At 41.4% G+C, this 11,720-nt stretch overlaps 1 protein-coding gene across 1 annotated transcript; it reads right to left on the minus strand.

Moving 5' to 3' along the window:
- Positions 1–255: 255 nt before the first annotated feature.
- On the minus strand, positions 256–2,596 carry LOC149167941 (uncharacterized). Its single transcript, XM_089430640.1, has 3 exons — positions 1,146–2,596; positions 792–1,039; positions 256–611 (listed from the first exon to the last, which is right to left on the minus strand). Exons 1-3 carry the CDS (start codon positions 2,594–2,596, stop codon positions 256–258), a joined length of 2,055 nt encoding a protein of 684 aa, XP_089286766.1.
- Positions 2,597–11,720: the final 9,124 nt, after the last annotated feature.

The raw sequence follows: 11,720 nt of genomic DNA on the forward strand, positions 1-11,720 counted from the left end.
ATTACTTCTGCACTGCATTTATTTTGATTCATAAAAGGAGCCAGTCCTATGTTTCCAACAAGGCTTTTGCATATCGACTAAGAGAAGCTATTTAAACAGATTTACAAGAGATGTTACATACCACAGTGCAATAGAAATTTGAAAATAAACATTCAATATTAGCGATCCCTTGCACTTTGTCCTAATAGATAACATACAGCAAAAGCCTTGGGTCTTTGTATTATCTTAATCCTGTGAATAGCATTGCACTACATATCACCCATCAACTATAGGAATTTTCTGGTACTCAACTCTGTCCCTGAATTTCCGAGGAACAACACACTTGCCTCCAAACCTTTGTTGCAGAAAAACAAGCAAAGTAAGGAGGAGTGCTCCGCAAGGAATCACAATATCCCAGGCAATCGAGTAGAAATCCAAGTCCGGATTGGCATAGAAGTAAGAACTGCTATACAGTGGTATATACCGAATAACCCGGTATGCATCATATGCATGTGGAATGGAACGTACCAATGTGATTCCAATATAAAAGTATGGTACCAATATTATATCTTTTATGTCAAAGAAAAAGTTTCCCAGAACTTGTGGTAGCAAAAAACCATCGAGGATGAGGCCTGCATAAGCTCTAAAATCTTGTCAGAGAGCATGCTTAGTATTCTTCTGAAAGAAATGTCTGCTGTTAGAATGTGATGCCCCAGAAAAATGAACAATACAAGCTATTAGACCTCCAAACACATATAGAGGCAGACAAATATAGAGAACCTTTCTTTCCCAGAACCATGCAGTCTTCTCACCTGCCACAGCAAGCCTGGCAGTCCAAACTAATTGAAGAAGTCGAAGTTGCAAAAGAAATACTACCATTGTCATTATTCGAACTACAACTTCATTCACTTCTAGCCACCCTCCCCCCAATTGCAAGACATTCTTACCTTTCTGGTTCATGAAAAATGCTTCAAAGTCGAGCAACAAAGGAATCATATGCCCTAAGGTGAGCACAGTGAGCATCAACAGAGAGACAAATGGCAGTACATTTGGATGTCTCCTAACATGCACGAGTTGGATATAGATGACAGCAGCCGTTAGTGAAAGAGAGACAAGTCCCACTAATATGCTCTTTAGAATGTTGCTCCGGATTTAAGGAAGCATACTTGACCTTTATATGAATTTGACAATCCATATCACCTTCAATGTCCCTCCCCGATGAGCCAACATGGCGACATCCAATCTTGCACAACAATCCTGTTAGAGGATTATATATGCCCCTCTGCTGATATAGAAGGGAATATACAAACGATTCAGTGGCTTGAGAGGTTTCGTCCCACTTCTGTCGAAAGGGCATCCTAAATTTTAAATTGTAGCTGACATTCAACAGGCCACCCCCATGATTAAATCCATGTGTCGCAACAACTCTGTCTAAGGGGCGAAGCTGCAAATCTCTCTCGTATCTATTTCCAACGGTAAATGGATACGCATAACCCTGCATTCTCCACTTCCCAGAATTCTCAACGGAAACATCAAAACCCAGATCCCCAAAGGAGGACCCATCTGGGTACCTTCTTACCTGATTATTTACCAAAGACATCTCCCCTTCCGCGAATGTCTTATTACAAACCTTCCTCACCTGGTCAAGTTTCGTATACTTGTACTGCAAATTGGGCAAATTCATGATAGTTCCCATTACTCGATCGATTCCAGCAGGACCTTTGAATGTAAAATTCTTAAAATACATAGAATCAATATTACCCTTCTGGCTCTGAACATGACCCACAACCATATACCTATCCACAACGGTTAAAGTCGTCATAAACTGCATTGAAATGCTGATACCACAATCCTCCTCAGAAAGCTTCTTCAATACTCTTCCGCCATTTTCAATAAGGCAGGCTACCATACACAATTGACCCTTTTCAGCATCAAATACACCCTCCCCAGTCAACATGATCTCTGGCAAGGTAAACCTCAAGCCTGAATTCCATAGATTGGAGAATCGAAAAAACCCATGCACTTGCCCTTGTGGAGTACATTTCAAATTCTCAATCAACATACTGTTCGGAAGCGATCCTCGATCACTCACATTGAATGGACTACAATCCCTTCCACTGCACTCACGGTTCCACACCAAATCTAGAGGCCTTCTCAACCAGCGCAAATTACAGAGAGTGCCACTTTTCAAGATATCTTTATTGGCATCCAAAACATCAGGCTTCCTGACTGAACAAACCCTTTTGGCATCCTCAACCCTAGTGTACTCATAAAACCCATCATACATTGCATAAATTGATATGGGCTCGAAGGAATTCTCTTTATCTAAGCTCTCTACAGTCCCATTGATCAAACCACTCACAAGGGTGCTCGTTTTGGAATAAGAAAACTTAACAGAAGCCAAGAAAGTCCTAGAAGAACCGCTCAGAAAATACCTCTCACCCAATCCAAGCATACATATCCTTTGCGATGAATTTGAGTAGAAACCCTCTGCAAAGATCACCAACACTCGACCTCTCGACATCCACCGCGACGGGCGAGCGAACTTGAAATGGGACGGTGGCCTCTGAAAGTGACGATTGATAGCAGCTGCTCCATACCTCTTGCTTTGAACCATTAAACGCCCCTTGAATTGGAAGACGTCTTCCCGCTCGGTTTGCCACAGATCAGAGACGGAAAACGAGACGGAATTCGACCGTGTGAGGTCACTCTGGTTAAAGATCGGATCTCCTCCCTCGTATGAAGCGTGGTAAAAGGTCAATCCCTCTCCTCAACTCTAGGCTTCAGCATTGAGCATCCACAGCCACATTAGAGCCAGCAGGTCTGGCTACAGCCCAGACTGTTGTTCCTTTGTTATTTCCATCCGCACTGATCTCAGAATTGCGTCCGCCATGATGAACACCACGAACCTGGACTGCTCAGCCAGAGCCGACTCGGCTTATACCCTCTGCAAACAGGATTGTATCTTTGCCAACTGCACACCTAGAAGTAGACAGCGACTACTCTCCCACGCCGCTGCATTTCCCACTCCCATGTTCCAATGCACTCCCATGTTCCATCATCCGCGCTCGAACGCTGATCAAGTGAATATCGTGAACCGTTCCAACTACCTTCCATTGATCGAACGATTAACAATCATCTAATCGTCTAACACAACGGATCAACGGCTCAAAACATTACACGGTGGCATACAGGGAAGTTAATCCCAAAGGGAAACGCCTTACGGCGTAACTATGAAAACCAGATAACAGAGCTTGAAAAATAATAATTATGCATATTTCACTGAAAGGAACCCATATAAATAAGAGATATCATGTATATGAAGATGTTTTAACCATTAAAATATAAATAGAATGAAGTACAGACACCATGAACTCACTGGGCTAGAGTTCCTTGAAAATAGCTACAACTTGTCTCTGTATTAGCTGAAAAGATGATTACATGCAATCCTCCTTCACAAAAGTTCCACCCTCTTCTCCTGAAGAGAAATGATACATATAGACTCTCTTAGACCACTTTCCCACCTTCAGGAGTCAAATTCCTTGGTGGAGGAACTGACTCCAAGATTCTCTAAACCAATAGGTGAGAGTGAGAAGGTGAAACTCAAACAATTATTGGAGAGTTTGTTTAGGAGTTTGCTTCCTTTATGATGCCTAATAAACATCAAAAAATACCTATCATGTACATTTATTCATGCCTAAATCACCTATCCTTGAAACTAGTTCCATTACATAAAGAGGTTTGACTTTGACCAAGTCAAACTGGAAACTAGAAATTTTACACAGTGAAATTTACAAATTAAAACACAAAAAAGTGTAGAAGCGTAGTGCCAACTTTGAGCTGATTTTCAAGTGCCTTCTAGGGGTCCAAATTCAAAAATGAGAGAACAGTCAACTATCCCTTCAAGTCTAGTTTCCATAACAGTTTGATTTTTTGAATTTTAACCATGGGAAGGCCTTCAAGTATCCATTATCCCAAGGTTGCTCCAGGAGCGCAGCGCCTGTCAAAAAAGGGTCTAGAATGCTATTTTTTGCCACTTTTTTGCATTTTTCTCCAAAACTAAGCCACCTCTGCAAAATCTGAGAAAATAGGTTTTTATAGGATGGAAAGAGCTTTCCAAAAATGTAGACCTTTCCTCAAATGGAGGCCTGAGGAAAAAGCACAATGCCAAGGTGTTGCGCTTCTGGAGCAGCTCATTTTCTGAATTTAGCCCAAAAATTCTTAAAAAACTCAAAGTGCTCAGAATTTGTTCAAAATTGGATGGAAGGTGTAAAAATATGTTTGTTAAACTTTCACAGATTCTTCAGCAAGCATATCCAAGTTTCCCTCATCTTTTTGGTCTTTTTTGGCTTCTTTAAGCTTGTTTTCAAGCTGCTTAACCTTGACATTGGCGATCATGTTTTGAACTTGGTAGTGGTGTGCCATATGTCTCAGCAACTGATTATCTCTATTTTCCTTCTCAAGCAGCTTCTCCAAGTGTTGATTCATCCATTTGAGCCAATATTCCTTGTCTTGATTGACCTCAAGAGCAAATTTGTCCTCTAGGTCTAGCTCTTCATTCAATAAAATATGTTCTTCTTCCTCTTGCAATGCCTTCTTTAGGCCCTTTGTTCTTGGCCTTTTCCTCTTACTCTTCCCTTGTTTTCCTTTAGGCTCACTTGACATAATGATTGCTTTTCCCTTGCCAACCTATTGCAATAGTTTGCTTTGCTCTTTCTCCATGATTAATTGTTTCACTTTCAGCTCACTATTTTCTTGTTCTAGGAATGAAATGATGTACCTTGCTCTTACCATGTTAACTGTGAGTTCCTTGATTTGATAATATTTGTCTCTGATCATCTGATGTATGATTGAAGTCTCTTTTTCTACCTCTAGGTCAACCAACTCAAACTCATGATCAACCATGTCCTTATCTCGCATTGTCGATCCCTGTTTTGTTGATGTAAAAGGCTTGACCCTTTCCTCAACTTGAGGAGCAAACACAAGTCCTTTTCATCTCTGGTATGTTTTGGTCACCTCAGGTCTAGGTGCCTTGGGAACCTCCTCTGATTTTTTTGATAACCCTACTTCCATAGGTTATGTTGATGTGTCTTGGTGATGGCTTTGTGAAGCAATCTCATTTCATTTTTGAAACCCTAGATGATAGGAAAGGGGAAAAAACAGTGAGGGATGAGTGAAAAATGAAATGATGGGTAGGTGGAGTTGAAAAAAGGGAAAAGTGAGTTTGAAAGAGGTGGATATGGACTATGAAAAACTAATGAATATGAAAGGAAGTGAAATGAGGGAGCAATGTATTTGTAAAAGGGAAAAACAGAGTTTTTAGGAAAAGTGCCCAAAACCCATAGGAATGAGCTAGGGTTTCACTTTTAGTGAGGTAATTTAATGTTCTGAGGTTGTTTCAGTGGTTCATATAGCATATTAAACATGTGTAGATGTGTAGGATAATATTTTACATGTTTAAAATCAAGAAAACCAAATGACCATCATCAACCCTATCATCATTTCATGAGAAATTCACTAGAAACCCTAATTGAAGAAATCTTTGGCTTGAATTCATCTTGCAAAACAAAAAGGTAAGTAAATTCATGTACTTACTTGTGGATGAGCTTAGGATTGCAATAAAATAGGTGATAAATGTTAAAAAATAAATTTGGGTGAGTTTCTGGAAAATTTGAGGTACTCTGGCCCAAGCGCAGCGCAGTCTTCCTGAGCGCAGCGCCGGCCTCCTGAGCGTAGCGCAGTCTCTCTGAGTGCAATGCCATCTTCCAAACAACTGTTGGAGGCCTTAAATGGATCGAAATTGAGAACTTGATAGCTCGTTGGAAAGCTCTTAAAGTTTTCTATAAGATAGATGCGCATGCAATTTGGACACTCCATCAGGGAGAAAATTTGATTTTCCCAAGGTCACTCCAAAACCCAGGGTGTCTCTGACAAAACAGGAGCTCCAACTTGCAAAGCACTTTTGGATGCCTTCCACTAATCCAACTTATGATCGGAAGGTACCATTGGATATCTTAGGATGTCTGATACATAATATATTCCTTAATCACTACCAACACCTACTCCAAATATCTGAAAATTTGTCTTGAAGTCAAGCTATCCAGAAGTGAAGCAAGTCCCCCATAGCAAGTGTATTTTGGGAATGTCTTTTAAATCATAACACCTGTGCATAAAATGAAGGAGGTTTTTGTTCCTTGGAATATAATGGACAAAAAACTCTTTCACTTTTGTAAAATTATTCTCCATTTGGTCGGAAACATATTTTGAAGCAAACATGTCCCTATGAGAAATGATGAGGCGAGGTAGTGTACTGCAACATTGTCTTATTTGAAATAAAATATTACCTTTACCTTTATTTTAATTTCTTGAAGCTGCTAAATCCCTTTACCCACTTAATCACATGATGGACATGTTTTTGGCAACATATGGTATCATGATGACACATGGAGTGAAACCTTAGACCATGACCTAAAATGAGGAATTTAACCATTTCATGACCGAAGACACTTAAATGAAGATATGATACCTCGAAGAAGACAATGAACATGATGAGTGATGAATACCATGAGTAAGTGAAGGGAGCAGCAATGACCTGGACATCAACAGCCAGTGACCAAATTTTTATTTTAAGATTCATTGAAATGACAAAAATTTGACTTGACACCCTAACAACACCTTGTAAGAGCATATTTGATCACTGGTGACAGGCTGAACTGACTCACACTAACATTAGCTCCAACTAGGGATGGAAACTCCTTAGAGGTGTCAAGAACACTGTAGACTAGGTAGCCTTATCCATTGGGTGTGGAGTCAAAGTGCAAAGACCAAACTCAAAGCTGAAAATTGACTGACTAACTGAACTGACTTGACTATAAAAAACATATTGACTGAACTTACTTATGGTAGCAGACCATCAGGATCTTAGGGCCTTCACCTCGGGCTTCAAATCCTAATGATAACCACCCACCTGTTGAATATGTATATACAATCATGTGTAATGATCCCTCCAGTGTAACCAATCCAACAAATGGCTACTTACTTGAATCCTACTCACACTTTCCTTGAGCAAGCAAACAAAACAAAAGCTAGGAAACTCCAAATTCCATATGCATTCAACACCTGTATTGACAAACTTGAAAAAATCTTCCTCTACTAATGACTGCAATAAACTCACCAAAGGATCATGGAAAGCATGCAACATATGCTCTTCTGGATGATTTAAAACAGGAAAAAAAACCTCATTCCAAACTGTTGATTTGTCTATCTGTTGAAACTGATCACCTTCATCAATGAATGCTGCAACATTGACCTTCATTATTGGTTGATTCGAATTTTTCATAGGATCCTAAAAATCATGAAAGATTGGTTCTTGTCGATTTGGAGGAATCAAGAAACATACTTCTATTACAACTAGTTGCTCTTCATGATGAATTTTGGGAAGAGTGTGCTCTTGGTCTTCAAAAAATTCTAAACTTATAGATGGATAAGTTTCATCTTGAAACAAAAATTCAAAAAATGAAATATTTGAAGAGAAATCTGATTGACACTCCTTATCAATGTCTTGATCTCCTTAACACTATTGAATACCTTCATGTAATTCAAGGGAATGAATGTGACCTTCATCAAATAATTGCTTATCAATATTATCTTCAGCCAAAGAAGACATTGTTTGTTGGAAATTTTCCTGAATACAATTCTCTTCTGCAATATGCTTTAGAACAAACTCTTCTCTTTCACTACTCTTTTCTTGATCCTTGATGATCTGATCAGTTTCATTTTCAGCTGCAGAAATTCTTGTCTCTTAGAAATGTTCTTGTGGATCATAAGATTGCTCTAGCTGATCAGTCTGTTATGTTGCTTCCAGAATTGTTTCCTGTGGGGAATCTTTATGAGCATCTTGACAATATTCATCATCTAATTCTTCATCAATCAAAGAGGAGGCTACTACGTGCTGAGTTTGATCTTGTGTATCAAAGTGATTTGCTTCTTCATATTGTTGTTGGGAAGAAAAATCATAAATGACCTCTATGATTTCATAGTCTAGACATTCTTCATCACCAAAAGCCTCTTCAAGGTATTGAATGAAGTTTTTATAGGATTCACAACAATCTTCGAACAACAAAAATGAATGATGAAATTTTTCAAAAATATCAAAGAATGTTTTGTGGAAATGTTTAAGAGAGTATAAGTAACCTGGCTTCAATCCTTCATACCAAGATCTTGCTTTTCCTTCTAGGGTAGCCATAAACATTTTCATCAAACAATACTCATGAAACATGATCCCGAACTTATGTATATGCCAATGAAATTTGATTAGATGCAGAATAGCCTCATCTTAGCCATCCTAACCTTTAAACTTTGGCAACCCTGTTTGCCAATATATAAAAGGAATTCAATGCGGAAAACTAAGAATATGAGCTCGATTCATAGGAGCATATCTTTGAGCAGTTGAATCCATCTTGAAAACAATTAAGTCACCAAGAGGTTCTTCAAACTACTGATTTTGAACAGTGGAGTCGCCATGGGAATTCTAATTTTTTGGATTCTTCAACACTGGAGTCACCATGCGAAAGATGCACATCCTTTCTTATGTTTGATCACTATTCACTATCAGCAATCATATCTAATCCTTGTCTATTGGCTTGTATAGGCCTGACCCAGGTTAAGAGGTGATTTAGCCAAGCAAATCCTAGTACTATTGGCCCTTTCGGTAATAATCCGTGGAGCGTGGACTGAGGTCTCACCCGAAGTAGTATGGGAGGGTGCTAGAACCAGGTTTCCGCACCCTGGGGATGTCTGATGGGTTTCTGGAGGTTCGCAGTCTGACTCGTCACTATGCACACTTGCTATTCCTTCATAACCAGTGTTGTTGTTTCCGCGCAACCCTGCTCGTGGCGCAACCCGTATAATACCCAAGTTCCTTGCTAATTAACTGATTACTTAACTTGTGTGTGTAATATTTATTTACAACATATTCAGCAATCATATCAGTGCATGCGATACATAAACTAATATAAACATATAGAAGGTAATGCCCAGAAAATACACAGAAATAAGAATCAACTTCTCTTTATTAATCTTCAATCTCGATTATAGACTCGACACTGCCCTATGCACTCAGCTGCAGGCGTCTGTGCACTCAGCTACAGACTCTACTAGGCCTCTCTGCACTCAGCTACAGAGCCTCTTCCTACTACTACGACCCAATACACTTTGAATCCTACTCTAAGCTCAAACCATTCCTTCACTACTCACTCTATCTTCTATTTTCTTTTCAACTTAGTGCCTCGCTCTATTTATACAATCCCATGGTCTGGGGACCATGGGTAGGCCGACATGACTTTACATTACATTACATTACTTTAGGGTGAATGGCCCTATGACTTAACCTCTACTCGTGCTCCACACACGCAATTCGCGGAGTCTTACAAAAACTTTGACCAAAACTTGGGCTTTGAGCCCCAAAATCTATTGTGGGGGGATTCCATGCCCAACAGGCCCCCAACACAATCATCGTGACTCATCCTGAGTCACTTTGTTGGTGCAGTGATCTTGGCACGGAGCCCCTCCAACTATTCCTGTATTTCCCGAAGGTCTGCAGCGCACTATTCTGCTATTTGCTGGACCTACTGCATGCGCTCTTCTATTGCTTCTTTGTGAGGCTCCGATATCTATCTTAGCGCATATAGTCCCTGCATCTGCGTGAGATTTCCCTCAATCTTGGCCGTAATTTTGAATTCCTCATCAATCCAAGGCTGGACACGTGCTTTAAGAAGGGCCTCTTTCTATCTTGCAACATCAACGTGCTCCTTTAGTGCCCTTGCCTACTGCATCTTAGCCAGCCGTTGGGTGAGGACGACTTTCTGCACCGTTCCCCTGACACTGTCATACTGCTGCTGCAGTTTGCGTGCCTCTGTTTCCAGGCGCTGTATGTTGGGGTCCTCCTGCAAGGATGTGAGGACATCAAATGCTTAGTCCAACATACCAGTGCAGTCCTGCACCGCCCTTCCAATTTCTGCCAATCCTGTCTAAATCATGCTAACACGTTGTTCTTTAACTTACAGAGGAGTGGAAGGTTGTGCCTTCATCTGCAGCTCAACAATATGTAGGTTCAGCTCCAGCTGCACTCGTGTTGTTTCCTCATGCGCGCTTCGAACTCCACTTACCAGATAGTGGATCTGCATCTCGGTTGGTAGGTTTGTAGCAATGGATAATTTTGGAACGTGCCGCCATGCTTCATCCACTATTTGCGCGATATGCCGATTCTATGACACTAGCTCGTCATGATGTAGGCTAAGTTGTTCGATGTTGATCTTCTACTCACTCAATAACTGGATCGCGTGGCCTTCCCGGGCATGTAGCTCTATTGTTATGCCATCCTGCAACTGGTACAATGTGTCCCACGAAAGGGCAACAAAATTTAGGCCAAGTCCCTTGATCCGGCCCACTGTGGCTTTGTCCTCCTCACTCTCCGTGTTAGTGCTCCTTCCAGCAGCACTATGGTGTTGGCCATTTTTGCGCGCAGTAGCTGCTCCATTGAAAATGTACCTGCAGCGCCATAGGCAACTACTGTTCCTTCCTATGGGGGCCACACCTGAAGTTCCTACAGCTGTGTCCTTAGGGCCCCCAACACATTCTGTTGCTCTGTCATAGCTTCCTAGAGCGCTTCCCTGGTGACCTCGCAAACTGTGTCGCCGATGTCATAGAGGTCACCCTCTGTCAATGTAATTGGTTCGATGTCCAGTTTGGAAGCCTTGGCCTTCTTTTGTGGGCCTGATCTTTCCATAACAGGCAGCCATTTTAGCTGTGTAGATGTTGTGCTCGGGTCTGTGCCTATTGTTGTGTCCTTTTCTCCTTGTCCTGTGGACAAGTTCGGACCCCCTTCCCCCTGCGTCATGGTGGCCCCTATTTCCTGTGCTGCTGCTGCTTTTTCAACTGCCTTGGCCTACTCTACATCTACCTTCACTGCCTTGCAAGCAGTCCTTACTTCCGCAGCCAACTATTCATTGTGCTTCTGTTGGGCCAGCAGCTTCATGGCATCATTCTACTTTTGTGCTACTGTTCTATCCTGCTCCGCCAGATTTGGGGCGCACCACTCGAGAGGCCATGGTTCGAGCACAGAGAAGATGGCATCATCAATTGCGATAAAAGGAAGCTTGGTCCAGTTCCGCACCAGATCCTTACTCGCCTTGATATACACATTGTGCATATCTGCCTTGAAGTATACAAAGCTCTGCAGACTATTGTACACTGTGGGGGATAGGTGTGACCTCCTGTTAATCCACATCTGGACAATCGCCTCCATGAGCACCCATAAAATATTAGTTTTGCCAATCCGTGTGGCGTCCTTCGTAGCCCAGAGCGACGGATATTTTTTAGCCTCTAGCAAGTCCTGTTCAATATGAGGGAACTGACTGTCCTCAGGCAGTTCCCATGTCACAAATAAAATAGATAAGAGCAACCATGCGTAGTGGAAGGTCTTGCCCTACTCTTGAGCTTCCTTGCAGTTAGTTAGGAATTCTTCGCAGAGGAACTCGGCCCAGTTGAATTGGACCCCCTCCGTGCATTTTTTTTCTAGCGCAACTACCGGCGTTGGTACCTTGTCTCCGCGGCATTTTCTCATCACCTTCCCGGCCAGGAGTTGGGTGACTACGCACACCCCTTTATCGTTAATGCTACTGATTGCATAGCCCTTCTTCTTCTTTTCCAATTTGTACTTCTTCTTCATGGCCTCTATAAGC

Source organism: Pinus tabuliformis, chromosome 5_1, assembly GCF_031772625.1.
Source record: "Pinus tabuliformis cultivar Carrire ecotype Pingquan chromosome 5_1, CPIR1, whole genome shotgun sequence".
In the NCBI taxonomy this organism is placed as follows: Eukaryota; Viridiplantae; Streptophyta; class Pinopsida; order Pinales; family Pinaceae; genus Pinus; species Pinus tabuliformis.

What these genes read in the sequence shown, in the direction of transcription:
- LOC149167941 (XM_089430640.1), bottom strand. Translation starts at nt 2,596, where the DNA reads ATGGTTCAAAGCAAGAGGTATGGAGCAGCTGCTATCAATCGTCACTTT. An exon ending in CAAATTCATATAAAGGTCAA is followed by an intron (nt 1,040 to 1,145) that starts GTATGCTTCCTT and finishes CGTGCATGTTAG; the next exon opens with GAGACATCCAAATGTACTGC. An exon ending in TGCCAGGCTTGCTGTGGCAG is followed by an intron (nt 612 to 791) that starts GTGAGAAGACTG and finishes GAGCTTATGCAG; the next exon opens with GCCTCATCCTCGATGGTTTT.